Below are 25,594 nucleotides of genomic sequence, written 5' to 3' on the forward strand. Positions count from 1 at the left end.
CAAAAAACCCCAACACACGAAGAGCAGTTTTCTATACACTAGCAATAAACAATCTGAAAAGGAAATTCAGAAAACAATTCCATCTATAATAGCACCAAAAAGAATAAAACACTCAGGAATAAATTTGACCAAGGAGGTGAAAGACTTGAACACTAAAAATCACAAACTATTGCTAAAAGAAATTAAATAAGATCTAAATAAATGGAAAGACATCCTGTGCTCATGGACTAGAAGACTTCATGTTGTTAACTAAAATGACAATAATACCCAAAAGGATCTACTGATTTAATGCAATCCCTATCAAAATATCAGAAATGTTTCTTGCAGAAACAGAGAAATCCATCTGAAATCTATACAGATTTTCAAGGGACCCCACACAGCCAAACAATCTTGAAACAGAACAAAGTTGGAGGACACACACTTCCTGATTGCATAGTACAAAACTACAATAATCAAAATGGTGTGGTACTATAATGGCATAAGGACAGACATATAGACCAACAGAATAGAGACCCCAGAAATAAAGTCTCACATATATGGTCAAATGATTTTTCAACAAGGGTGACAAGACTTTCCTGGGGAAAGAACAATCTTCAACAAACAGTCCTGGAAAAACTGATAGCCACATGCAAAAGAATGAAGCTAGATGCCTACCTAACACCATACACAAATCTTAACTCAAAATGGATGTAAGACCTAAACTTAAAAGCCAAAACCATAAAACAGAAGAAAGTTAAGGGGGAAATCTTCATGACATTGGATCTGACAATGATTTCTTGGCCCTGACACGAAAAGCACAGAAAACAAAACAAAGTGTAAGCCAGGTTTTTAAGCTTTATTTTATCGAATTTCCAATACAAAGGACTGAGAGCTCTTCTTCCTCACATAAATGTTGACATTGAAAATTTACTGAAAATATAGGTTTCAGAACCAAATTTATTTTGTCCCACAAAATGAAGACTAAAGTGGTTTTTTTTTTTTTTTTTTTTTTTTTTTTGAAACAGAGTCTCACGTTGTTGCCCAGGCTAGAGTGAGTGCCGTGGCGTCAGCCTGGCTCACAGCAACCTCAATCTCCGGGGCTCAGCGATCCTCCTGCCTCAGCCTCCCGAGTAGCTGGGACTACAGGCATGCGCCACCATGCCCGGCTAATTTTTTTGTATATATATTTTTAGTTGGTCAATTAATTTATTTCTATTTTTGGTAGAGACGGGGTCTCGATCAGGCTGGTTTCGAACTCCTGACCTTGAGCAATCCGCCCGCCTCAGCCTCCCAAAGTGCTAGGATTACAGGCGTGAGCCACCACGCCCGGCTAAAGTGGTTTTAAAGTCAAAGGGAAACTCATTCCTCAATACAAATACAAGACTGCATGAGAATGGCCCCTAAAAGAGAAAGCACAGAAACAAAGACATGGGTATAGCTGTGTATTCTATTTATCTATTATGTCACAAAGGAAACATAAAACTCATTTCTAGCTTTAACAGATACAAATGGAACATTTAATAAATTCATGGTCTGGAAATAACATAGGGAACAGTTGGATCTTTCTCCCATTTCATGGTGTTGTTTCTTAAAGAAAACCTTATACAAACATTCATTCTAACAAAAAAGGCAATTTATCTATCAGGCTGCTAAAATGAATTAACACCACAGTTTTATGTTTCCTTTGATTTTTATAGATGATGCTGGGTAATAAGATTCTTCAGACAATTTTCTTAAATACAAATATATGTCCAGGCCAGGTGCGGTGGCTCACAGCTGTAATCCCAGCTTCTTGGGAGGCTGAGGCAGGAGGATAGCTTGAGCCCAGCTTTGAGGCTGCAGTGAGTTATGACTGTACCACTGTATTCTAGCAACAACAATAACAAAAAAACCCCACCAAATATATTTCCAATTTTCCATAACCCTTTTAACCACACTGAAGCACAGCCCAGGTGTAACAGTAGCCTAAACTGGTCTGAGAATCAGATATGGTAGGAATACTCATTTATGTTATTAACAGCAAATGTCTACATTAGTAGATGCCACAGAATTCCACCATATCCACACTGTCCACAGTGTCTTCTCCCCCCAGTTACTCAGTGTTAAGAAGTCATCACTCACTATGGCCCCCCTCTCCCCTTGGGTTAGGCAGCCTGCGGACTGAAGCTGACAGAGAGCAGTTTGCCGCCAGCCTTCCTTCCAAAAAGGTTGGTGAGCTCATAGTTATAACCTGAGTTGCCAGTTCCAAGTAGCCTTTTTGCAAACAGTTGCTATTAGTTATTGGTTGCACATGTGTTATGTCTACTGGAGATGACCCAGTTGCTCTAAAATACTCACAAAATCTGAGGTAAATTACAAAACAAAGCGAAGAACACATTTTGTTTTGTAAATTTTCATGCTTTCTTTAATATGAGCTATCACCATGTTAACTAGAAATTAAAAAAATGTTTCCTTTACAACAATTGTAGCTGTTGTAAAACAACATATTATGTGTCCATAATAAAACACCTGGATCATAAACATATAAGATGGAGATCTATTTTGCCTTAAACCATCTCACTTCTTTAACAAAAAGATCAGACACACTGCTTATGTTAGTCTCAGTTAAAACTATGGGATTTATCCTTTACTGTGTGTACTGCTTATAGACAGCTTTAAGGGACACAGATTAAGGTAGTGACTTTACAAACTTGCATAATATTGTTTTCAATTAGGACTTTTTAGGCTAATGTTTTCCAGAGAACATCAGATTACAGAACTTTAGAGGAAAAGGGCCTAAAAATATCTTTAACTGGAACTGCTAGGCTCACATGAATTACTTCCTAAAACAGGTCTCTGGTTTGGACCCTTTGAAAGTGATTTTCTGAAGGAACTCCTAATAACTTCACAAACATTCAAATGAAAATGCTATTTTACAGGATGAAAAGAAAGACAGACTTAATGACCACAATCAGGAAATAAAAGCAAGAGAAAAACTTAAGTTTTATGAAACTTCCAGAATGTAGGCTGAGTTTGAATTTTTAAGCCTATGAAAGGTAAATTTATCTAAATACCATATAAAGTGTTAAGCTAGCCTTTACATGAACCTATATCATTAGAAACAATGAAAACCCATTTCTGAAAGCAATAAACATCACCTGTGTACACCCAACTCCATGTTGACTTCAATAACCCTAATACTGCATTAAGATCTTTCTTTGCAACATTTTGCCTAATCTAATTCCTAACTATGTGTTTCAAAGGGAAAGACAAGGGTCTAATAATTCATTAGCAGAGACAGCACTGAAGATGTCTTATCAATTTTTCAAAGAAAGTTAGCTGGGCATCAACAGTGAACCGCTGTCATTTACTATTAAAGGTCACATCAAATGTTAAGGCAAACTGGGTACATGATCCTTTTGAGCTCAGTTTCTCTTTCATAAACTTTCACAAGAAGGGCACAAATTGTTTTAGATAAAAGAAAAGTAGATTTTTGGAAGAGAGAAACTGTAAATCAAAATTCAAAGGACAGAAAGTTGGGGGCAATGACTATTCCCATTTCACAAGGGTGCCTTACCCAGGTTGTGCCGTTTTGACTTTGCATGCTCCTGAATATGTTTCTTTGTAAAACAGCCAAAGAAGACACAGTAGAGGCAAGAATGAAGCCTGTTCAGGTGGACACCGCAGACATGGCAGACGCAGGACTTTGCCTGAAACGCAGAGAAGGGGAGAATAAGCAGTGCATGGCATGACAGGAGTTCTCAAGCAAAGGGATCCACAGTCGGTACAGCAACAGGAGGAAAGGACAGGGAATTTCATCTCAAAGTCTTATGACTCTGAAAGATCACCTTGTTAATACTCCCAATTCCCCCAAAATGGACTTACTTCATTTAGCTCAAAACTAGCTCCACATAGGAAAACTCAGTCCACAACCTCAGCCACTGAAACCTGTCAAGTACTGGAATATTTCCCACATTCTCCTCCAGAGGTCCGATAGGGCACTTCCCAAGCCCAGTGCCCATCCCCACTGCAGCCTGGCAACTCACATCCAGGCACCCTTAACCCGGAGATCATTTTAGGTTTGATAACCAAGACTACAGCAAATTTAGAAGAAAAAAGAAAAAGGGAGGGGGACTTAAAGCAAATATACAAGAACAAGAAAAAGGAACTGTTTATTACCAAGAAATAGACGAAGGCAACCTAAAATTTTGGTCATAGCAATTCTGAGTGCAATGCAAGCAATTCTTACATGCTCTAATCACCCAGAAAGGCCACTGACTTATAATACTAAGAGGACACATTAATAGGGTGAACCAACCTAAGGAATCCCCACTGGGCAATTTGGGCACAATTTGAGCATAAAAATGAACAACAACAAGAATAAATAATCTATACTGAATAAAAAGAAAATCCGTAAGTCCATAACAAATTAATACTACACACACACATCTTAGAAGTCTTCTTCACAGGAGAATTCCATCTCACAAATGTCCTAAGAAAGTCAAAAATATACACCCTTCATTTTATAATCATCATAGTAATAACTGATTCAGGCAAGAATCATCAGTGTATGCTAAAATCATTGGGTAAAAAAATATTGGGTCATTCACAATAGCCAAAATAGTGGAAACAGCCCAACTATTCATTAATGGATGAGTGGACAAACTGTGGCAAATACACAATGGAATATTATTCCATCATAAAAAAGAATGAAAGTACTGACACACACTATATCAATGAACCTTGAAATATAAGTAAAAGAAGCCAGACACAAAAGACCATATATCCTGTGAGTCTATTTATATGAAATCCTCAGAATAGGTACATCCACTGACATGGATCTGAGGATGCCAGTGACTTGGAGATGTAGAACGGGGAACAGATGAGAATGTTCTAAAACCCGATAGAGATGTAGCAGTAGCGCCTGCACAGCACTGGGGACATACCACACATTGCAGAACTATTCACTTTAAAACGGCTAGTTTTATGTTATATGAATTTCACCTCAATAAAAAAGTAAGTTATACATGGGGATAGGTTCCAGGGCCCCTGCAGATACCAGAATCTGAGGATGTTCAAGTTCCTGAGACAAAATGCTGTAGTATTTGCACACAACCTGTGCACACCCTCCCGTATGGTTTAAGGCATCTCTAGGGTACTTATAATATCTAATACAAGGTACATGCTGTATAATAGTTGCACTGCATTCTTGAGGGAATTATGACAAGGAAAGAATCTTTATGTACTGTCCGTCTGTATGTGTGTCTGGAAGTACAACTGTCCTTTTTTATCCCCCTTCCCCACCAAGTATTTTCAATCTGTACTTGGTTGGACCCACAGATGAGGAGACCAACTGCATACACATGTATGTTTGTGTGTACTGATGCACTAGATATTTACAGTTTCAAAGTATCACCTCTGAGACTACATTTGTCAGTTAAAAGGGGGAAGGTTATCTTTACAGAGAACTCTGGCTGACTCCACCTTAACCAAACTTATCCCCCAATGGGACAGGTAAGTAAAGAGGACACAGTGGCACCTATGGAGCGTCCACCAGCAAGGCTCACCTTGAATCTGCCCATGAGGAACACTAAGGCAAGTCAAAACTGAAGGAACTTCTGCAAAGTGACTGACCTGAACTCTTCAAAAATATCACTGTAATGAAAGACAAAAGCTGAACAGAATCTAAAAAGACTCATGAAAATAAACACAATATATGACCCTGGACTGAATCCCATATGCACATTTTTTTAAGCCATAAAGGTCATTTTTAGGACAATTGGGGTATTTAAATATGGGTAAAATATTACATGATATTATTGTTTCAAAATTAAACTTTTTCTGTTAACTGTATTGTGGTTACGTAGGAGAACGTCCCTGCTGTTAGGGGTCTATATCCAGCTCTCAGATGATTTCCTCCAAAAAAGTATATTGGGACATAAAACAAATTAGCAAAAATCTAGCAACTGATTAATCTAGATAAATGCATATTATATTCATTTTAGTATTCTTGCTATTTGTTGTTAAGTTTCTTAGTTTCAAAAGTAAATTAAGGGAAAACAACTATTAAGCTGATATATTACCCCATAGCCCAACCATTCTACCCCTAGGTTTACACGTAACAAAAGACACCTAAAAGAATGTTTATAGCAATATCGTTTGTAATAGCACGACACTGAAAATAAACAAAAATATGAAAAGAATAAACCATGGCATAGTTACTCAACATTATACTACAATGACAAAGATCCTCCAGTATACTCAGCAGTGTGGCTGAACCTCACATATCTAACAGCAAGCAAAGGCCAGGCACAAACAAGTACACACTGTGCACAGGTTCTCATACGAAAAGCACAAGAACAGGCAGAGCTTACTGATGGCTATGCAAGTCTGAAAAGCGGAAACCCTCAGGGGTAGAAGGTAGGGCCAGGAAGAGGCACCCAGGGACTTCTGGAGTGCTGGGTGCCATCCACTCTCCTCTCTGTGACTTGAGTTACATTTGCTTTATAAAGAGTCATCAAGGTATATGCTTTAAGAGTAGTAAGACCCATAATTCAAAATAAACACACAGTAATCTATATGCATATACTGAGATATAAACAAAATGCTATGAAAATTAAATGGAGAACCACCATATCTAATTAAGGAGAACTGGGGGAAATCAGAAAAGTTTGTATATGAGAGGCAGAATTTGAGCAGAGAGCTCAAAAATAATATGGAATTCTATGGAATCAATGTTTCTTTCTTATAAGGCAGGGGTCCTCAACCTATGGTGAATTACATAATTATTTCATTATATATTACAATGTAATAGTAATAGAAATAAAGTACACAATAAATGTAATGCACTTGAATCATCCTAAACCATCCCCACTCCCCACCAGTCCGTTTTCATGTCTTCCATGAAAACAGCCCCTGGTGCCAAAAAGGCTGGGGACCGGGGAATCAAGATGGCAGACGAGAAACACCGCCAGACACAGTGTCTCTGCAGAAAAGACAGATTCTAGCAGAAATTAGAAGAAAGAAGAAGACAAGCATACAGCGGACAAGGGTCAGAAGGAGGGGTACCTGAGACCACGGGAGACCCCACGGGAGGAGGTTGTGGAGGAGAACTGGAAGCTGAGACCGTCGGAGCAGCCGAGAGACCAGCGGGAAGGGTAGATGAATCGGTCAACTTTCCCCTCCCCTGCATTTTGGACTGCTGGTGGGCTCCCCAGCGGGTGGAGAGACCTGCAGACACCAGCCCAGACACAGCCACTGCCAGTGAGCGGTAAGCTAATAGCAGACGCAGCACCAGGCTCCCAAATCCCTCAGGGCACCTCCGTGTGCACAGACTAAGCCGCGCAGCAGGCACCATATTGCCTCCTCCCCTCTGCCGACCCTACCCGTGGCTGCCCAGAGAAACAATATAGCCACCAGCCGGAGGCATGTCCAGGGAACGGGACCTTACCTTTTGGGGCCCTACAGCTGACTAAGGGGAACTCGGACTGTGAGCTCTCTACCCGCCAGCCCTCCCAGGTGCTGCTGGCACGGTGATCCCAGGAGAACGGGGCAGACCCTGAGGCTGAGAGACATAGACCCAGCGTGGGCTCCCAGTGGGTGAACTGGGACTGGCACTCCTCTCCCTGGTGGGGATACAGTTTGAACTCTGGGACCCAGAGGTCAGACCTGCAGACCAGATCCCGTGCACCGAGGTCTCGCATTGCCCGGGGCACAGAAGGGATATATGTGAACAGCCTACTAAGGTGTGTGTGCCTTCAGGGGCATATTAGTGTCCTAGAGGGCAACCCTCCTACAAAAGGGGGGCCGTGAGCCCAGCCCAGGTGGCGTTCCTGCACAGGGAACCTCCCCACCGGCATCACAGTCAGGGGAGGCCTGGTGGCATGTGGTCTGGCCTGCTGGCAGAGGCCCAGGAGTAGCGGAGTTGGGGAGGGTGGAAAGAGACGAGGCCCCACCCCCACACACAGATTTTCTGATTGATCGGGCCATTGCAGCCCCTCCCTGACAGCTTTTCTCAGAAGCGAGAACAGAACTTTGACCCCTGCTAACCGCATTGGTGGTGCCTGAGGGCAGGCTTACCCAGCCAAACTCCGCCCAGACTCTCTCCTGGGCCGGCTCTCACTGAGGACACACCTGGAAGTCCCAGGGCCCCACCGACCACCTGAGGCACTAGAGTGCCTCTCTGGAAGAACAAGAGCTGGTTACAGGACACAAAAACAGTAGCATAGGTTGTTCCTCCAAGCAAGCGCCACCTACTGACAGGGAGGACATCCAGCACACCCTTTTCACAGCACCTACAGACTCATTATACAGGGAATGGTGGAATCTCACCCACAGACACCACCTATCAGCTCAGAAACCAAACAAGGCGTGAGAATACCCAAACGAAAACCTAAAGGAAAGAAACAACAACTGATCGACATGGGAAGAAATCAGCAAAGGAACTCTAGAAATATGAAGAACCAAATGGAAAACACATCCCCAAAGAGGAGCACCAGCCCCTTAGAAACAGACATCAACCAAAATCAGGCAACCAAAATGACAAAAGAGGAATTTCAAATGTGGACCATAAGAAAATTCAACAATCTGCAAGAACAACTCAATAACCAACACAAAGAAACCACAAAAAGCCTCCAGGACCTGGAATAAAAGTTCACTAAAGAAATCGACACAATGAGAAAAGTTTAACAGAACTCCTGAAAATGAAGAATCAATTCAGGGAACTACCAAATTCAGTGGAAAGTCTCAAGAACAGGGTAGATCAAACAGAAGAAAGAATCTTAGAGATTGAAGATAACACCCTCCAATTAAATAAATCAGTCACAGAGATAGAGCAGAGAAACAAGAGAAAAGAGCAAAGCCTACAAGAGATGTGGGATTATATGAAGAAACCTAATGTAAGAGTCATATGATTACAAAAAGGGGAAGAGGACAACACTCAAGGGTTGGACAAGCTATTTGAAGATATAATAGAGGAAAATTTCCCAGGCCTTGCTCAAAATCTCAATATACAAGTTCAAGAAGCTCAGAGAACCCCTGGGAGATTCAATGAAAACAGGAAGACGTCACGACATGCTGTCATCAGACTGACCAAAGTCTCAACTAAAGAGGCCCTTCTAAGAGCTGGAAGACGAAATAAGCCAGTAACATACAAGGGAAAGCCAATTCGAATAACACCAGACTTCTCTAATGAGACTTTACAAGCAAGGAGAGACTGGGGCCCCATTCTCACTCTTCTGAAACAAAACAATGCCCAGCCTAGAATCTTATTCCCTGCAAAACTAAGCTTCGTATATGAAGGAGAAATAAAGACATTCTCAGATAAGCAAAGTCTCAGAGAATTCACCAAGACAAGACTAGCCCTACAAGAAGTGCTCAAAACAGTGCACAGAACAGCATAATAAAAACTCACGAATATAAAAACAACCAAAACCCAAAGATTAAAGGCCAGATATCATAATGGCTCAAGAGAGAAATCAAAGCAACAACATCCAACCCAACAGAATGAACAGTAATCTACCTTACCTATCAGTTCTCTAAATAAATATGAATGATCTAGAAGCAGACTGTGACAGAAAGAAAAAATAAAAAATAAAATAAAATAAAAATAAATAAATAAATATGAATGGCTTAAACTCTCCACTCAAGAGACATAGGCTGGCTGAATGGATAAGAAAATACAGGCCAAGTATATGCTGTCTTCAGGAAACACATCTAACCTGCAAGGATGCATATACACTAAAAGTAAAAGGGTAGAGATCAGTATTCTAAGCAAGTGAAAGCCAAAAGAAGGCTGGCGTGGCAGTTCTAATTTCAGACGACTTAGTTTTTAAACCAACAAAAGTAGTGAAAGACAAAGATGGTCATTATATAATGGTGAAGGGCACAGTTCAACAAGAAGAGATAACAATTTTAAATATATATGCACCCAACTTAGGTGCACCCAGATTCATAAAGCAAACCCTACTGGATCTAAGCAAACTGATTAATAGCAACTCCATAATCACCGGAGATTTCAACACCCCACTGACAGCACAAGGCAGATCCTCCAAACAGAAAATTAATAAAGAAATAATGGACTTAAAACTCTAGAACAACTGGGTCTGACTGACATTTACAGGACATTCTATCCACAATCCACTGAATATACGTTCTTCTCATCAGCTCACGGGACATTCTCTAAGACTGACCATATCCTAGGACACAAAGTAACCTCAAGAAATTTAAAAAAATAGAAATCATGCCATGTATCTTCTCAGATAACAGTGGAATAAAAGTAGAAATTAACCCTAACAGAAAATCACATTTCTACATAAAAACGTGGAAATTAAACAACCTTCTACTAAATGATTATTTCATAAATGAAGAAATCAAGATGGAAATAAAAAAATTCTATGAACAAATTGACAATGGAGAGACAAGTTATCAAATCCTCTGGGACACAGCTAAAGCAGTTCTGAGAGGAAAGTTTATCTCCATAAATGCCTATAACCCAAAGTCAAAAAGATCACAAATAGACAATCTAATGAAACGACTCAAAGAGCTTGAAAAAGAAGAACAGCCCAACCCCAAACCCAGCAGAAGGAGTGAAACCAACAAGATCAAATCAGAACTAAACGAAATTGAAAACAGAGAAGCTATTCAGGAGATTAATAAAACAAAAAGTTGGTTCTTTGAAAAAATAAAAAAAATTACAGGTCATTGGCTAAGCTAACGAAAACAGAAAAGAGAAATCTCTAATAAGCTCCATCAGGAACAATAAAGGAGATATCACAGCTGATCCCAAAGAGATACAAGATATAATTTATGAATACTACGAAAACCTTTATGCACACAAACTGGAAAATGTGGAGGAAATGGACAAATTTCTAGAAACACACAGCCTCCCTAGGCTCAACCAGGAAGAAATAGATTCCCTGAACAGACCAATCTCAAGAGCTGAAATAGAAACAGCAATTAAAAATTTTCCTAAAAAGAAAAGTCCCAGTCCAGATGGTTTCACACCTAAATTTTACCACACTTACAAAGAAGAACTAGTACCTATCTTGCAGAAACTATTCCACAACATCGAGAAGAACGGAAACCTCCCTGACACCTTTAATGAAGTGAATATTACTGATACCAAAACCAGGAAAGGATGCAACAAAAAAAGAAAACTACAGACCAATATCCCTAATGAATATAGATGCAAAAATTTTCAACAAAATCTTAGCTAACCGAATCCAGACCCTTATCAAAAAAATAATCCATCACGACCAAGTGGGCTTCATCCCAGGGATGCAGAGATGGTTCAACATACGTAAATCTATAAATGCAATTTACCACATAAACAGAAGCAAAAACAAAGACCACATGATTCTTTCAATAGATGCAGAAAAAGCTTTTGACAAAATTCAACACCCTTTCATGATATAAACACTTAATAATATAGGCATAGAAGGAACATACCTAAAACTGATACAAGCCATATATGACAGGCCCATAGCCAACATCATACTGAATGGGGAAAAATTGAAATCATTCCCACTTTGAACAGGAACCAGACAAGGCTGCCCACTATATCCACTTCTATTATATATAGTGCTGGAAGTCCTGGCTACAGCAATCAGACAGGAAAGTGAAATTAAAGGTATCCAAATAGGGGCAGAAGAGATCAAACTTTCACTCTTTGCTGATGATATGATATTATATTTAGAAAATCCTAAAGATTCAACCAAGAAACTCCTGGAACTGATAAATGAATTTAGTAAAGTCTCAGGATACAAAATCAATACACAGATATCAGAGGCATTCATATATGCCAACAACAATCTAATTGAGAACCAAATCAAAGACTCAATTCCCTTCACAATAGCAACAAAGAAATTAAAGTACCTAGGAATATACTTAACCAAGGAGGTAAAAGACCTCTACAGGGAGAACTATGAAACACTGAGAAAGGAAATAGCAGAGGATGTAAACAGATGGAAATCCATACCATGCTCGTGGATCGGCAGACTCAACATCATTAAAATGTCTATACTACCCAAACTGATCTACAGATCAGTTACAGATCATCTACAGATAATGCACAATACCTATTAAAATCCCATCAGCATTCTTCACAAATATAGAAAAAATAATTTTATGCTTTATGGAACCAAAGAAGACCCTGAATATCAAAAGCAATTCTAGGCAACAAAAACAAAATGGCCAGATATCAAACTATACTACAAAGCTATAGTAATTAAATCAATCTGGTATTGGCACAAAAATAGGAATATTGACCAGTGGAAAAGATCTGAGAATCCTAATATAAAACCTTCCTCATATAGCCATCTAATCTTTGACAAAGCAGACAAAAACATACGCTGGGGAAAAGAATCCCTTTTCAATAAATGGTGCTGGGAAAACTGGATAGGCACTTGTAGAAGGCTAAAGCAGGATCCACACCTTTCACCTCTCACAAAAATCAATTCACCAAAGATATACAATGTAACCAAAATGTCAAAAAAAATCAAAACAAAACTTTTTATCTGGTGGTGGGCAGGCAGTAGGGGGGAGGAGGAAAGGGGTGTATGCTTCCATAACGTGTGTGATGCACACCAACGGGGGATTGGACACATTGGGGGGACGGAGGGGGGGGCAGGGGCAATATTTGTAACCCTAACAATATTTGTACCTCCTTATGATGAAATAAAAAAAAAAAAATCAACTCACGCTGGATAACAGACTTAAACCTAAGGTATGAAACTATTAGAATTCTAGAGGAAAATGTTGGCAACACTCTCCTAGACATCGTCCTAGGCAAAGAGTTTATGAAGAAGTCCCCAAAGGCAATCATAGCAGCAACAAAAATAAATGGGACATGATCAAACTAAAAAGCTTCTGCACAGCCAAAGAAATAGTCATGAAAGTAAACAGAAACCTACAGAATGGGAGAAAAATTTTGCATCCTATGCATCTGATAAGCGGCTGATAACTAGAATATACTTAGAACTCACAGAAATCAGCAAGAAAAAATCAAATAACCCTATTAAAAGTGGGCAAAGGACTCGAACAGAAACTTTTCTAAAGACAGATGAATGGCCAACAAACATATGAAAAAATGGTCAACATCTTAATTATCAGGGAAATGCAAATCAAAACCACAATGAGATATCACTTAACCCCAGTGAGAATGCCCTTTATAAAAAAAATCTCCAAATAAATGCTGGCGTGGATGCGGAGAGAAAGGAACACTCCTACACTGCTGGTGGGACTACAAACTAGTTCAATCTCTGTGGAAAGCAATATGGAGATACCTTAAAGCGATACAAGTGAATCTACCATTTGATCCAGCAATCCCATTACTGGGCATCTACCCAAAAGATCCAATGACACTCTACAAAAAAGACACCTGCACTCGAATGTTTATAGCAGCACAATTCATAATTGCAAGGCTGTGTAAACAGCCCAAGTGCCCATCAATCCAAGAATGGACTAATAAAATGTGGTATATGTATACCATGGAGTACTATTCAGCTCTAAGAAACAACAGTGATATAGCACATCTTATATTTTCCTGGTTAGAGCTGGAACCCATACTACTAAGTGAAGTATCCCAAGAATGGAAAAACAAGAACCAAATATACTCACCAGCAAACTGGTATTAAATGAGCAGCACCTAAGTGGACACATAGGTACTACAGTAATAGGGTATTGGGCAGGTAGGAGGGGTAAGGGGGGCAGGTCATGCTGGAAACTCAGACTTGCGGGGGGAGGGGAGGAAGGGCATTTATTGAAACCTTAAAATTTGTACCCCCATAATATGCCAAAAAAATTAAATAAATAAAAGAATCAACCTAAAAAAGAAAAAGGCTGGGGACCACTGTTATAAGGGGTATAATCTCAATTCATATAGAATAAAAAGAATCCCTAAGAGAAGGAAAGAAAAAAAGTACTAAGGACCCGAGTTATTCCTCTTTGGGTGACTGTCACACCTGCAGATGTGGACAATGAGATACAGGACGGAGGATGTTCACTGTAGGTGGTCTACCACTCACCAGGAAAGACACATTTCCCTGTGCGGAGGGACCCAACACAGCTAAGAGACAGCTTCTCTCTCTAATATTAATCAAGCAGCCAACCAACAAGGCAAATGGTGCTAAATATAGAAAAAAGAAATCTTTGTTTGGGATATTCATAAAATCTCAACTTTTATGTCTTTCGTACAGTCACGCACCACATACAATGTCTTGGTTGATGGTGGGCCACATACAAAATGGTGGGCCCATAAGATTGTAATGTCTTATTTGTATATACCTTGTCTATGTTTAGATATATTCTGATACACAAATACTTACCATAGGGTTATAATTGCCTACAGTACTCAGTACAGTAACATGCAGCATAGGTTTTTTGCCTAGGAGCAATAGGCCACACCATATAACCTAGGTGTGCAGTACAGGCTCTCCCATCTAGGTTCATCTCCACTCTATAAGGTTCACACAATGAGAAAACTGCCTAACAACGAATTTCTCAAAGCATATGCTCATTGTTAAGTAACACAAGACTGCATTATTATTCCTCTAATCAGCATTGTCCAACAGAATGTTCTATGATGTTGGAATGTTCTACATATTAATAGTAGCCACTAGCCACATGTGGCCACCAAGCTCTTGAAATGTGGCCAATATTACTTAAGAAACTGAATTTTTAATTTTATTTCATTTTAATGGATTTAAATAACACACATGGCTAGTATTGTACAGCATGATTCTAAATCCCAAATGGGACATTATTAAATTACAGAAAGAGTTCTTTGCACAATGTCTCCTGAGTTCATTGACCATAGAAGATAAAGCCATCTATGGAAACTCAAATGGCTCTGACAAATAGATATAAGACATATAACATCATTTGTAGGTCTGAAACCCAAAGGGATGATGTTTAAACAAAGGCAAGTGATTAATCCCCAGAACCTATCAATGTTACCTTATTTGGAAAAAGCTAAACTTTGGGTCTTGAGAAGATAACATTTGATTTTGTAGACAGGCCCTAAATGCCATGACAAGTGTCCCAGTGAGAAAGAGACACAAAGCCACATGAAGACAGAGATAGAGTGATAGGGCTGAGTTTTCTAGCTTCTGGAAAAGGCCAAGAACAGTGTCTCTCCTAGAGCCTCTGGAGATAGTGCCCTGCCGACACTTGATTTTGGATTTCAGGCCTGAGAATTTAAGAGAGTTTCTGTTGTTCTAAGCCACTCAGTTTGTGGTAATCTGTTACAGCAGCCACAGGACACTAATACTGGATTCATGTTCACTATTACTGTAACTCTCTTCTACCCACACTGTAAAGTTGGAAGATTAACTATTAACTCCCTAGACATCCCTGCAGCTTGTGCTCCGCCCATGATTTAGGGCACATTGCAGACTACAGTGTTCATCTGACTCAGGGAAGGTTGCTGGTGTGGCCCCCACAAAGGTGGCATTGTTTCTGGAGGCCAGGGCCACGGGAGCTGCTTCCCAATGTGGTGGCTTCCACAGAGGTAGTGAGGCCCCTCGGTCAGCAGTGGTGTTAGGTAAGTTTACTGGTCCTATAACTTCCTGTCAAAGGAATAGCACAGCAAACTTCCTGGCCCACAGAGGCAGGAGGATTCTGTGGGCTGGCAGGCTTTCCCGGAAACTCAGCCTAAAACCTACTACTCCCATAGCCCTTGCAATAATTTTTGTTATTAAATCCCTTTCTCCTATAAATTAATTCAAGTAGATTGAGTACCCAGCCAACAAATTATGAAACACGACAAGGATTTGTGACAAGAACAGAAAAAAGGGATCAATGATTTAAATAGATGTTGATTTTGCACAGTGCAAGAAACATACAGTCCATTAATTCAGTCCTAATTGTTTTTCTGAGGACGGTGACCTGGAGCCCAAAAAGCCTTGAACAAGTGGACTCCCAGTTTTTACACTAATATTCCTCTTGGCATCTACTTTCTCACACCCCCTCCTGCCCCAAGAAGGTGGACAGACCATGGAGTCAAACACGCATGGGCTCATACCAGTGGGGTGACTCACTGAGTCCAGGTTAAAGAAATGTACAAACATGAAACAGTGCCTTAAGAGCTAATGCACATTTCACACACTGCCCACAGCTTCCAACTATTACACCACCCGTCTACTAAAACCTGATGATTTTAAGCTAAGTTTAATCTTATGCATTCTCTTCAATTACTTTTTCAAGGTCTCAAAATACTTTCCTACCACAAGTGCGATGTAAGTGAAGGTTCAAGTATAAATATTCTATTTTCTTTTTTTTTTTTGCATTTTGAAAATTTATTTTTAAATGTACATACAGTAAAATTCACTCTGGTAAACATTCTATTTTCTACATGAAAAACTGTGCCACTAAAAAGCTAAAGACTTGACTGAAATTAGACAATCTTCTCAAATAAATTCCCCAAACTAACAAGGCTTAGAGCACCAGACTTCAGACCTTTGACTCTCAAGGATAAAACAGATCTTAAAGACCAGGCAGGCCAGGCACGGTGGCTCACACCTGTAATCCTAGCACTCTGGGAGGCCGAGGCGGGCAGATCGTTCAAAGTCAGGAGTTTGAAACCAGCCTGAACAAGAGCAAGACCCAGTCTCTACTAAAAATAGAAAGAAATTAATTGGTCAACTAAAAAAATATAGAAAGAGAAAAAATTAGCCAGGCATGGTGGCGCATGCCTGTAATCCCAGCTACTCAGGAGGCTGAGGCAGAAGGATTGCTTGAGCCTAGGAGTTGGAGGTTGCTCTCAGCTAGGCTGACGCCACGGCACTCTAGCCTGGGCAACAGAGCCAGACTCTTGTCTCAAAAAAAAACAAAACAAAACAAAATAAAAATAAAGACCAGGCAGGTGATTCACACCTATAATCCCAGTGCACTGGGAGGGTAAGGCGGAGGACATCTTGAGACCAGGAGTTCAAGACCCTCGGCAACACAGTGAGACCCCCCGCCCAGCTATACAAAAAAATAAACAAATCAGCTGGGTATGGTGGTGCATGCCTGTAGTCCCAGGTACTCAGGAGGCTGAGGTGAAGGATCGCCTGAACCCAGGCATTGGGGGCTGCAGTGAGCTATGATCACTCCACTGCACTCTGGCCTGCACAAAAGAGCAAGACCCCATCTCTTAATTTTAAAAAAAGAAGAAAAAGACCTTAGGCTCTAGTGACACCAGCACCTTTAGTCTACAGCACCCTGATTCAGCAGAAGCGTGAACTCAGACTGACCTCATTTCAAGGCCCAGATCCGCCACATATTAGCAGTGTCCCTGAAGAGGTTAGGAGCCTTACCTGCCACACCATTCTAAAAAGTATATCATGAGGGCCATAACCAAAATGAAATAATGTATAAAATGTGCTCTATAAAATGTAAAATGCTAGACAAATGTAAAGTACCACAGTAAGTCTCCCCTTACCTGCCATCAACCACAGTCTAAAATCATGAAATGGAAAATGCCAGAAATAATTCACAAATTTTAAATTGCATACCAGTCTGAAGAGCACAAAAACAAACACCATCCCACTCTGTCTCATGAATCCTCCCTGTCCAGCATCTCCATGCTGTCTATGCTACCTGCCCACTAGTCACTTAGTAGCTGCAACTGTCTTGGTATCACAGTGCATGTGTTCAACTTAACTTTTGACTTATTAACCGCCCCAAAACACAAGAGTAGTGATGTTGGCAATGCACGTATGCCAAAGAGAAGCCCAAAAGTACTTCCATTAAGTGAAAAGGTGAAAGCTCTCCACTTAGGAAAAAAAAAATCAAATGCTGAGGTTGCTAATACCTACAGTAAGAACTAATCTTCTATCCACGAAACTGTGATGAAGGAAGAAGTTCATGCATAGTATACATGTGGGTTTCAGTACTATCTGAGGCTTTCAGGCATTCATGGAGGCCTTGGAACATAGCCCCCAAGGATGGTGGGGCAGGGGAGCTACTGTATTACCATAAATGGGAAACAAAGGAAGCCCAAGAGATGCTGGGTTGCACTCCTGGGCAGAAGACAGCTGAGACAAAATGCCCTGTTACTGACTGATTCAGGCTATTCTTCCTTCAAATTTGAGCTCACCTCCCAACTGTCAATTACACATGTTCAGAAGCAACCAGATAATTCGAACCTCATTTTAATCTGTTGTGCCTACTTCACTCCTGGAGTCTTTTACCAAAGCTGCTAACAAGTAATAATAAAACTTACTTTTAGTTTCTGTTCTTCAGCACTCTGCTATAGGTGCTGGCCAACATAAAATAAGAGCATGAAAAAGACTTGAATATCTGTAAGGCAGGTCATTTTAGTCCCTCAAAACTGAGTTTACTTACTTCCTATCTAAGATTGCCTCCTTGACAATGATGTGATCAAATCTGTGTACTAAAGACAGGAAAGTCTTAAGAGAAGATGCAGCTCTACTTAAAATCTTGCCAAAGGAATCAAGCTCAAGTGTGAATCCACTACCAATTTGCAGGAAGCACAGAAGACAAAAAAAATTTTTTTTTTAATCTGCACCATGAGTATGCAGTCAGCAAAATTCACACCATGGAAAAGCCAGTAAGTCAAAAGGCCCAAGTTTTTCAACAGATAAAGTGAAAGGAAAAAAAAAAAACTGTACTAGAAAGGATGAAGAGAGAAGCTGCAGATTAAAGAGACTTAAAAGATATATCAGTAGTACAACCACATGATGGAATACTACTCAATGATAAAAAGGGATGAACTATCAATCCACACAATGCATACTGCTAAATAAAGGAAGCCAGTCTGAAAAGGCTACAGACTATATGAACTCAATTATATATCATTCTGGAAAAGGAAAAATCACAGAAATGGAGAACAGATCAGCGGTTGTTAGAGGTTGGGGAGGATTTCTGAGACAGAGTTTCACAATGTTGCCCAGGCTGTAATCACACTCCCCGGTTCAAGAGATCCTCCCACCAAAGCCTTCCTAAGTAGCTGTTACTACAGGCTAGAAGAGACTTTCTATAGGCAGTACAACTATTCTGTATAGTACCATAGTGGTGGATGCATCTGTCAAAATCCATTGAACTTTAGAGCACAAAGATCAAACCTTAATGTATGCAAAATCTTAAATAACTGAAGAGGCTGTCAGAAAATGCCAGACTGTACAGATTTTAAGGTTTCAATTAAAAAAAAAAAAAAAAAAAAAAAAGAAAAGAAAAGAAAAGAAAATGCCAGACTGGAATGCAAGCTATGGCAGAAGAATCTGATTGTATTACAGATATAGGATACAACCCCACTGAAAGGGAGGTTGGGGAGGGAAGGTACCTATCTAAGTAACTTGGAAATCAGGGGAGAATGTAAAACTAAAGGCAAAAGGAACTGTACTGTAGGAGATCAAGTTGTTTCTCAAAGTGGGGAGGGGGTGTATAGGGTAACAATTCTGAAACTCTAAACGTGTATACCAAAACTGAGCAGACAGGTACATGGAATATGGGTAGTAGGTGCCAAGTTTCTCTCTGCCAGACAGAGAAGTTACAGAGAAGCAGGAGGGAAGGCTACAATCCATGTAGTAATACATGAGAGTTGGAGGCATCAATATACACTCATACACAGCTTAATACGGATGCAGATGAATCCTGAAATAATTACAATATGTATACACATGCATCCGCATACACATCTACTTCTCATCTCTGTCCTGAGAGGGCCAAGAAGCCACAATATCCCAGCAAGAAAGGGCACACCAGTGCCCAGATCTTGGTTTCTAATTACATCTCCATAAAAGGAACCAGAGATCCTGGGGGAAATGGTAGTGTTTGAGGCTGGGGAAAAACACACACAAGATGAGCCCAGAACATCTCACAGTTCCAGAAAGTAAAGAAGTGCTCAAAAACAATGTGGATATGTCAAATGGACACAGGAGTCAAGTGAACAAGCTCCCAGTAGCTAAAGCTGGAACAATCTGAGCAACAATATAAGTAACATAGTACTGGATAATAACCCAAAGTATAAAATAAATATCCACAAGTCCCCATCCTGATATAAATAACTGAATAAGTACATAAATGCCTGAGACTGGGCAAATCTTCCATATAGAAAAAAATCAAAATAATTTATGTAGTTACTCTGCCCTCAAGGAGGAGGAACAGTATACCTGTGTAGAGTGACTTCCTTCTAAAACAGATAGTATGTAAAAGAGGGGGAAGGAGTAACTCTACAGTAGAGAAACCTGACAAATATGACCACAGCCATGTGGTCAAGCTCACCAACAGTGGCAGGACATCTTGATGGGTTCACCCTTGATATTATGAAAAAGATACTGAGATGAGGAGAGCACCTTACTTTATGGTCTTCTTCCCCTAAACCCATAACCACAGTTGACCATAAGAAAAACACCAGACAAACAAAAACTGAGGGACATTCTACAAAATACCTGATCAGGACTCCTCAAAACTGTCATGGTCATCAAAAACAAGGGCAGTCTTAGAAACTGTCACAGTCTGGAGAAGCCTAACAGGACATGACGATTCAATGTAATGTGGCATCCTGGGACAGAACAAGGACATTAGGTAGAAACCAACATCTGAATAAAATATGTAGTTAATAATGCATCAGATGTATCGGTTATTAAATGTGACAAATGTACCACAGTAATGTAGGATGTTAACTGGGAAGGGGGGGGTGTGACACACAAACTCTGTATTACCTTTGTTCCTTGTAACTTTTCTGTAAACCTAAAATTATTCTGACAAAGATGCACTGTATCAATATAGGTATCCTGGGGGTAATATTACACTTCAGTTCTGCAAGATGTTACCCACCGGGAACTGGGGAAAAGATACACAATGTCACTGTATTATTTCTTACACCAGCAAGTCAATCTACAAGGTCTCAAGGTAAAAACTTTAATTTAAAAAAAAGTGTACATGTGAGGCCTTTTACTTAGAATGGCCTGTACCCCATTTATTATGAATATTATGATTTGAAAGACCTACTTCACCAATAAATTAATTCCTCAAAGAAACAAAGTGTGAAAAGTCTACTTTAAAAAAAATCAGGAAAATAAGCTGAACTAATATAAATATAAAAATAAAAACAATGATAGCACTCTCAGCAGTGCACTCACCGCCACCCCAGCACCTGGCTGAGACAGCGAAGACTAATTCAGTCATCAGTAGAACCTAATGGCCTTCAGTCTGCCAGACCATGTGTTTGGTTTTTTTTTGAGACAGAGTCTCACTTTGTCGCGCAGGCTAGAGTGAGTGCCATGGCATCAGCCTAGCTCACAGCAACCTCAAACTCCTGGGCTCAAGCAATCTTTCTGCCTTAGCCTCCCGAGTAGCTGGGACTACAGGTATGCACCACCATGCCTGGCTAGTTTTTTCTATATATATTAGTTGGCCAATTAATTTCTTTCTATTTATAGTAGACACAGGGTCTTGCTCTTACACAGGCTGGGCTGGTCTCAAACTCCTGACCTTGAGCGATCCGCCTGCCTCAGCCTCCCAGAGAGCTAGGATTACAGGCGTGAGCCACCGCGCCCGGCCAGACCACATGTTCTGTAAGTCACTCCAGGTACAGTGTTTTGTTTTTTTAACCACTTCAGTACAGCGCTCACAGGCCGTGAAACCTTGCCCACAGCCGGCACTCACAGTCTGAAGGATACTTTGTGCTGTGCATTGACGATGGATCCGTTTTGCGCTTGTGTGATGATGAAAGCTTTAAAGCACTGAAAGCTTGTTTTACTTAACAGGCAGCTTTCCTTGTAACGTAAATCAGAATAGGTAACATATACATAATATATTTTCATTATGTTATTTTTAAATGTTCACAATTTTATTTTGATAAATGAAAAATTAGAAAAGTCTTATCACGCTGTTGGCTAAAGTCGATGCTTGGCTGTGCGCCTTCATATCACGGTCGGCTAAAGTCGGCATGCGCATTCATCTGTGACTGTCGACGCTCGGCTGTGCACGTTCATACGACGCAGGTACCGAAGTGGTTAAACCAGTAACAGCAGAACTGTTATTCCCTTAAGTGGTAAGAAATTTGTCCTATTTAACACTCACCAAAAATGCAAAGGAGAGAGAATCCACTGTGGTAGTACTGAGTCCTAAATCATCGGAACCTTTTTTATTTAGTAGCGGCAGGGTCTTGCCCTTGCTCAGGCTAGTTTCCTGAGCTCAGCAATCCTCTAGCCTCAGCCTCCCAGGAGTGCTAGGATTACAGGCATAAGCCTAACCCTAAATTGGGCAGAAAGTTATCAAACCTGATCCTGTTTTTCCTCACTCTTTGTCTATGAAAAGAAAAACAAAAATTTGGATACAATAACCATAACCCACCTTTCCATAGATAACAAAACTTGCAACTTTTATTCATCAAGGGATTCATTTCTATAGTAAAACTGTACCTGAGATGTCAAACTCAGGTACAAAGGCATCTTTGCTTGTTTACAAAGATTATAATTTAAGTTGAAGTATATTTAATTGAAGTACATTTATGGGTAAAGTTCTTATCATTAAAACCAAAAATGTCCTAAGCCTACAGATCTGAGAATCCTATGCAAACTGTCCAACAGTTAATACCAGAGTTAAACTATTTCTCAAACCAATTCTTCCTTATCTGGGCCACTACAGAGTGCTAGAAATGCAGTTACACAAGACATAAAGTGATACAAGAAAATGAATCCCCCAGATCAGAGAAAAATAGATGATGGAGATTATGGGTATAGTGCTGGTATATTGCCAATCAGCACTGCAATAACTGACATCTGCATTTTGAAAGCAGCATTCATCACTGCCTGTTCTTACTAGTGAATAATATAGGTGCGGTTTAACAGCTTTCAAACTAAGCAACTGAAATTTAAAATTACAAAATTAACCTTAGCCATACATAGCAAAAAAGTTAATTACTTCCTTTATGAAACAAGCAAAGTAAATAATGATTTAAACTTGACTCCTTCAGCTTTGTTAAACATTACCAGGGAAGGCAAGAAAAAAGGGAGAGGGAGGAGAAAGGAAGGACGGGGAAGAAAGGGAAGAGGATTCCCTACTTAATCCAATGCAGAAATAGGAATGCAGTGGCTCACGCATATGCCTAGCACTTTGGAAGTTTGAAGCAGAACTGCTTGAGGCCAAGAGTTCAAAACCAGCCTCAACAAGAGCAAGATCACCACTGCCTCTACAAAAAGGAGAAAAATTAGTGGGGGTGGGGGGTTAGGGGCGGGAGAGTGCAGCCTGCAGTCTCAGCTACTCCAATCTCAAAAAAAGAGGATGGGAGGGAGGGAAGGAAGGAAGGAAGAAATGAATCTTACACACACCTCAGGTCTTAATCCAGAAACTAAAAACACAGAACAGCAACAATATCATCACTTGTAGAACACCGGTTTCAACCAAGCAATTTTTTAAGGGTACAGTTCCATTAGTAAGAATTTCACTGACCCTAATAGAAGGGTTTCTTCCTTTCTGATTTTCGTTCATCCTAAGAGGCAATGTTTCCCAGCACAGTTACTAAAAAATTTTTTTAAAAATTAATGCTTAACATTCCCTACAATCTCAGATTTGTTGATTTTCCCACTAAAAATACTCAAGGTGGAAAACTGCTAACAACTCCTAATCTCAGACTGTACCTGCAAAATTAAGTTGTAAAAACAAAGTTTATTCAGGTAAGAGGAAATGTTATGTTCAGATTTCCACATCATTAATAAGCCTAACTGCTTGGATGAACGTGATTCCTGGTTAAAGGCTCTTACTGCAGAAGGAAGAAGTCCCACCTTCCCATCAACCCAGCCTCTCCTTTCAAACCCACTCCTCCGGAGCTGCAGCATAAATCCTCGGCGATCGTGGCCACGAGCCTCTCCCAGACGCAGCTCTCCACCGCAGCGGTGCTCACCCCTTCTCCAGCGCTGCTCGCTCCACGTCTCAACTGGGGCAGGCGAGCCGCCCTACCCTACAGCTGTCCCTGCAAACCTCCAGGGCTGCGGCAACACCCTGAGGCCCTCCAGTCCCAGCGCGTCCGACCCGGCCAGAAAAGATGGACACCCGCGGGTCCTGGGTGCTCGACACCGCGGCGCGGGCTCACCGCCGCAGACCGCCACCCAGAACCCGACAGTGGTCCTCCTTTTACTTATTTTTTTTCTCAGCGCCCCCATCCCCACGCCCGCGAAGCCTGCAAGCCCTGGGGATTCATCTCGGGGGACCTGAGCTGGAAAGCCAGACACCTTCCTCCGCAGTCCCACGTTCACCATGCAGCCCTGCGGGACGAAACCGCCCCCGCCCACGCAGGCACTCGACCCACCCCACAAACCCCGCCCCTGCTCCGTCCCACCCCCGCACCCCAAGCCGGGGACCCGAGGAGAGGGAGAAACGGAAAAAAGGAGGGGGAAAAGAGGAAACGGAGAAAAAGAAGGGGGAAGGGAAGAGAAGGGAGAAGAGAGTGGGGGAAGGGAAGAGTGGAAGCGGAAGAAAGGGGACGGGGGGGGCAGGGAGGAGACAGAAGGGCCCTCCCCTTCTTCTGCAGCAGAGCGCAGCCCAGGTGGCGGCAGCTGAAGGCTCACAAGCCCTCCCTTCCCCCACTCCCAGCGCCCAAGCGGAGCCGTGCGACGCCGTGGGTGGGGGGCCGGCCCGGCGGGGTCTCGCGGGGAGCCGCACCTTGCGCTTGCGGGCCTCCGCCGTGCCGCTCCACACGAAGCACTGGTAGATGGCCCGCAGGTTCTGCTTCCAGTTGTCCACCTTGAAGCTGCTCAGGTGAGCGCAGCCCGGCGGCGCCACCGCCAGCTCGGCGTCCATGGCCTCGCCCTCGGGCTCGGACCGCGACACCGTGGTGGGCAGAGCCCGGCCGCGCGCCGGGGGCGAGGGGGGCGAGGACGACGCCAGCTCGGCGCGGGGCTGCTGGTCGGCGCGCCCGGCCGACCGAGGGACAGGCCCCGGGAACAAAGCAGACGCCCGGACAAAGACCGGCTGCGCGAACGCCAAGGGGAGGCGGCGGCGGCCAGCCAGGCACCGCCCCCGCGCTGCGCTCACGGCTCGCTGAGGGCGGCGCGGGCGGAATTACGTCACCCCGCCAGCCCCTCCCCACACAGGCGCCAGGCCCCGCCCCCGTCCCCTCGAGGCACCCGCGCTCCGGGAGGCCCGCCCTTGCGCTTACGCCATTGGTCGCCTGCCACCCTGTGGCGTCCCCGGCGTTTTCATAGGCTGACGGTACAGTCCGTCTGGTTCAGAGCCGCCTCCCGGGACGGTGGCTGCGAGACATTCCCGGTCTCCCACTGGGAGCCGGGGGCGTGTTGCGGATGGGTGACGCGGGACGTCCGTCAGGGCACTGAACCGGTTTGCACTGGCCTGAGCGCTGCCGCAAAGAGGCGGGGCGACGCGCTGAGGTGGGAGGCCCGGCGTCCAGCCAGAGTCTGCGCTTTCGCGCGCGAGCCTCCTTCCTGGGCCAGTGGCGTTGGCCACGGGAGTGCCCTCGTCTGGGGCTTTCTGTGGGGTCTCCCGTCGTCGTAGCCTCTGTTGGCTCTGCAGTGCCACAGCCGGGGTTGGCGCTGCCGTCTACCTGCTCGACGCAGGCTGGGGTCCCTCCCAGTGAACCCGTGGCCCGGGGAGGGTCTAGCCCAGCGCTACGCAACTGAAATAGGATAAGAGCCTCATACCTAACTTTGAATTTCCTGTTAGCTACATGTTT

The 25,594-nt window shown here is 42.2% G+C and overlaps 1 protein-coding gene across 2 annotated transcripts in view; it reads right to left on the reverse strand.

Moving 5' to 3' along the window:
- The window catches only part of USP22 (ubiquitin specific peptidase 22), a 58,593-nt gene extending 33,659 nt beyond the window's left edge, over window positions 1-24,934 (reverse strand). The window contains exons 1-2 of one of the 2 annotated variants that reach the window (XM_075994017.1): window positions 24,568-24,934; window positions 3,536-3,668 (exon numbers count right to left, since the gene is read on the reverse strand). In XM_075994017.1, coding sequence (XP_075850132.1) covers window positions 3,536-3,668; window positions 24,568-24,705 — 271 coding nt within the window. In that variant the 5' untranslated portion in view covers window positions 24,706-24,934. The remainder of the gene's footprint in view (window positions 1-3,535; window positions 3,669-24,567) is intronic. The other variant, XM_020281252.2, reaches the window with a different exon arrangement.
- Between the last annotated feature and the right edge of the window lie 660 nt (window positions 24,935-25,594).

Source organism: Microcebus murinus, chromosome 18, assembly GCF_040939455.1.
Source record: "Microcebus murinus isolate Inina chromosome 18, M.murinus_Inina_mat1.0, whole genome shotgun sequence".
Classification (NCBI taxonomy): Eukaryota; Metazoa; Chordata; class Mammalia; order Primates; family Cheirogaleidae; genus Microcebus; species Microcebus murinus.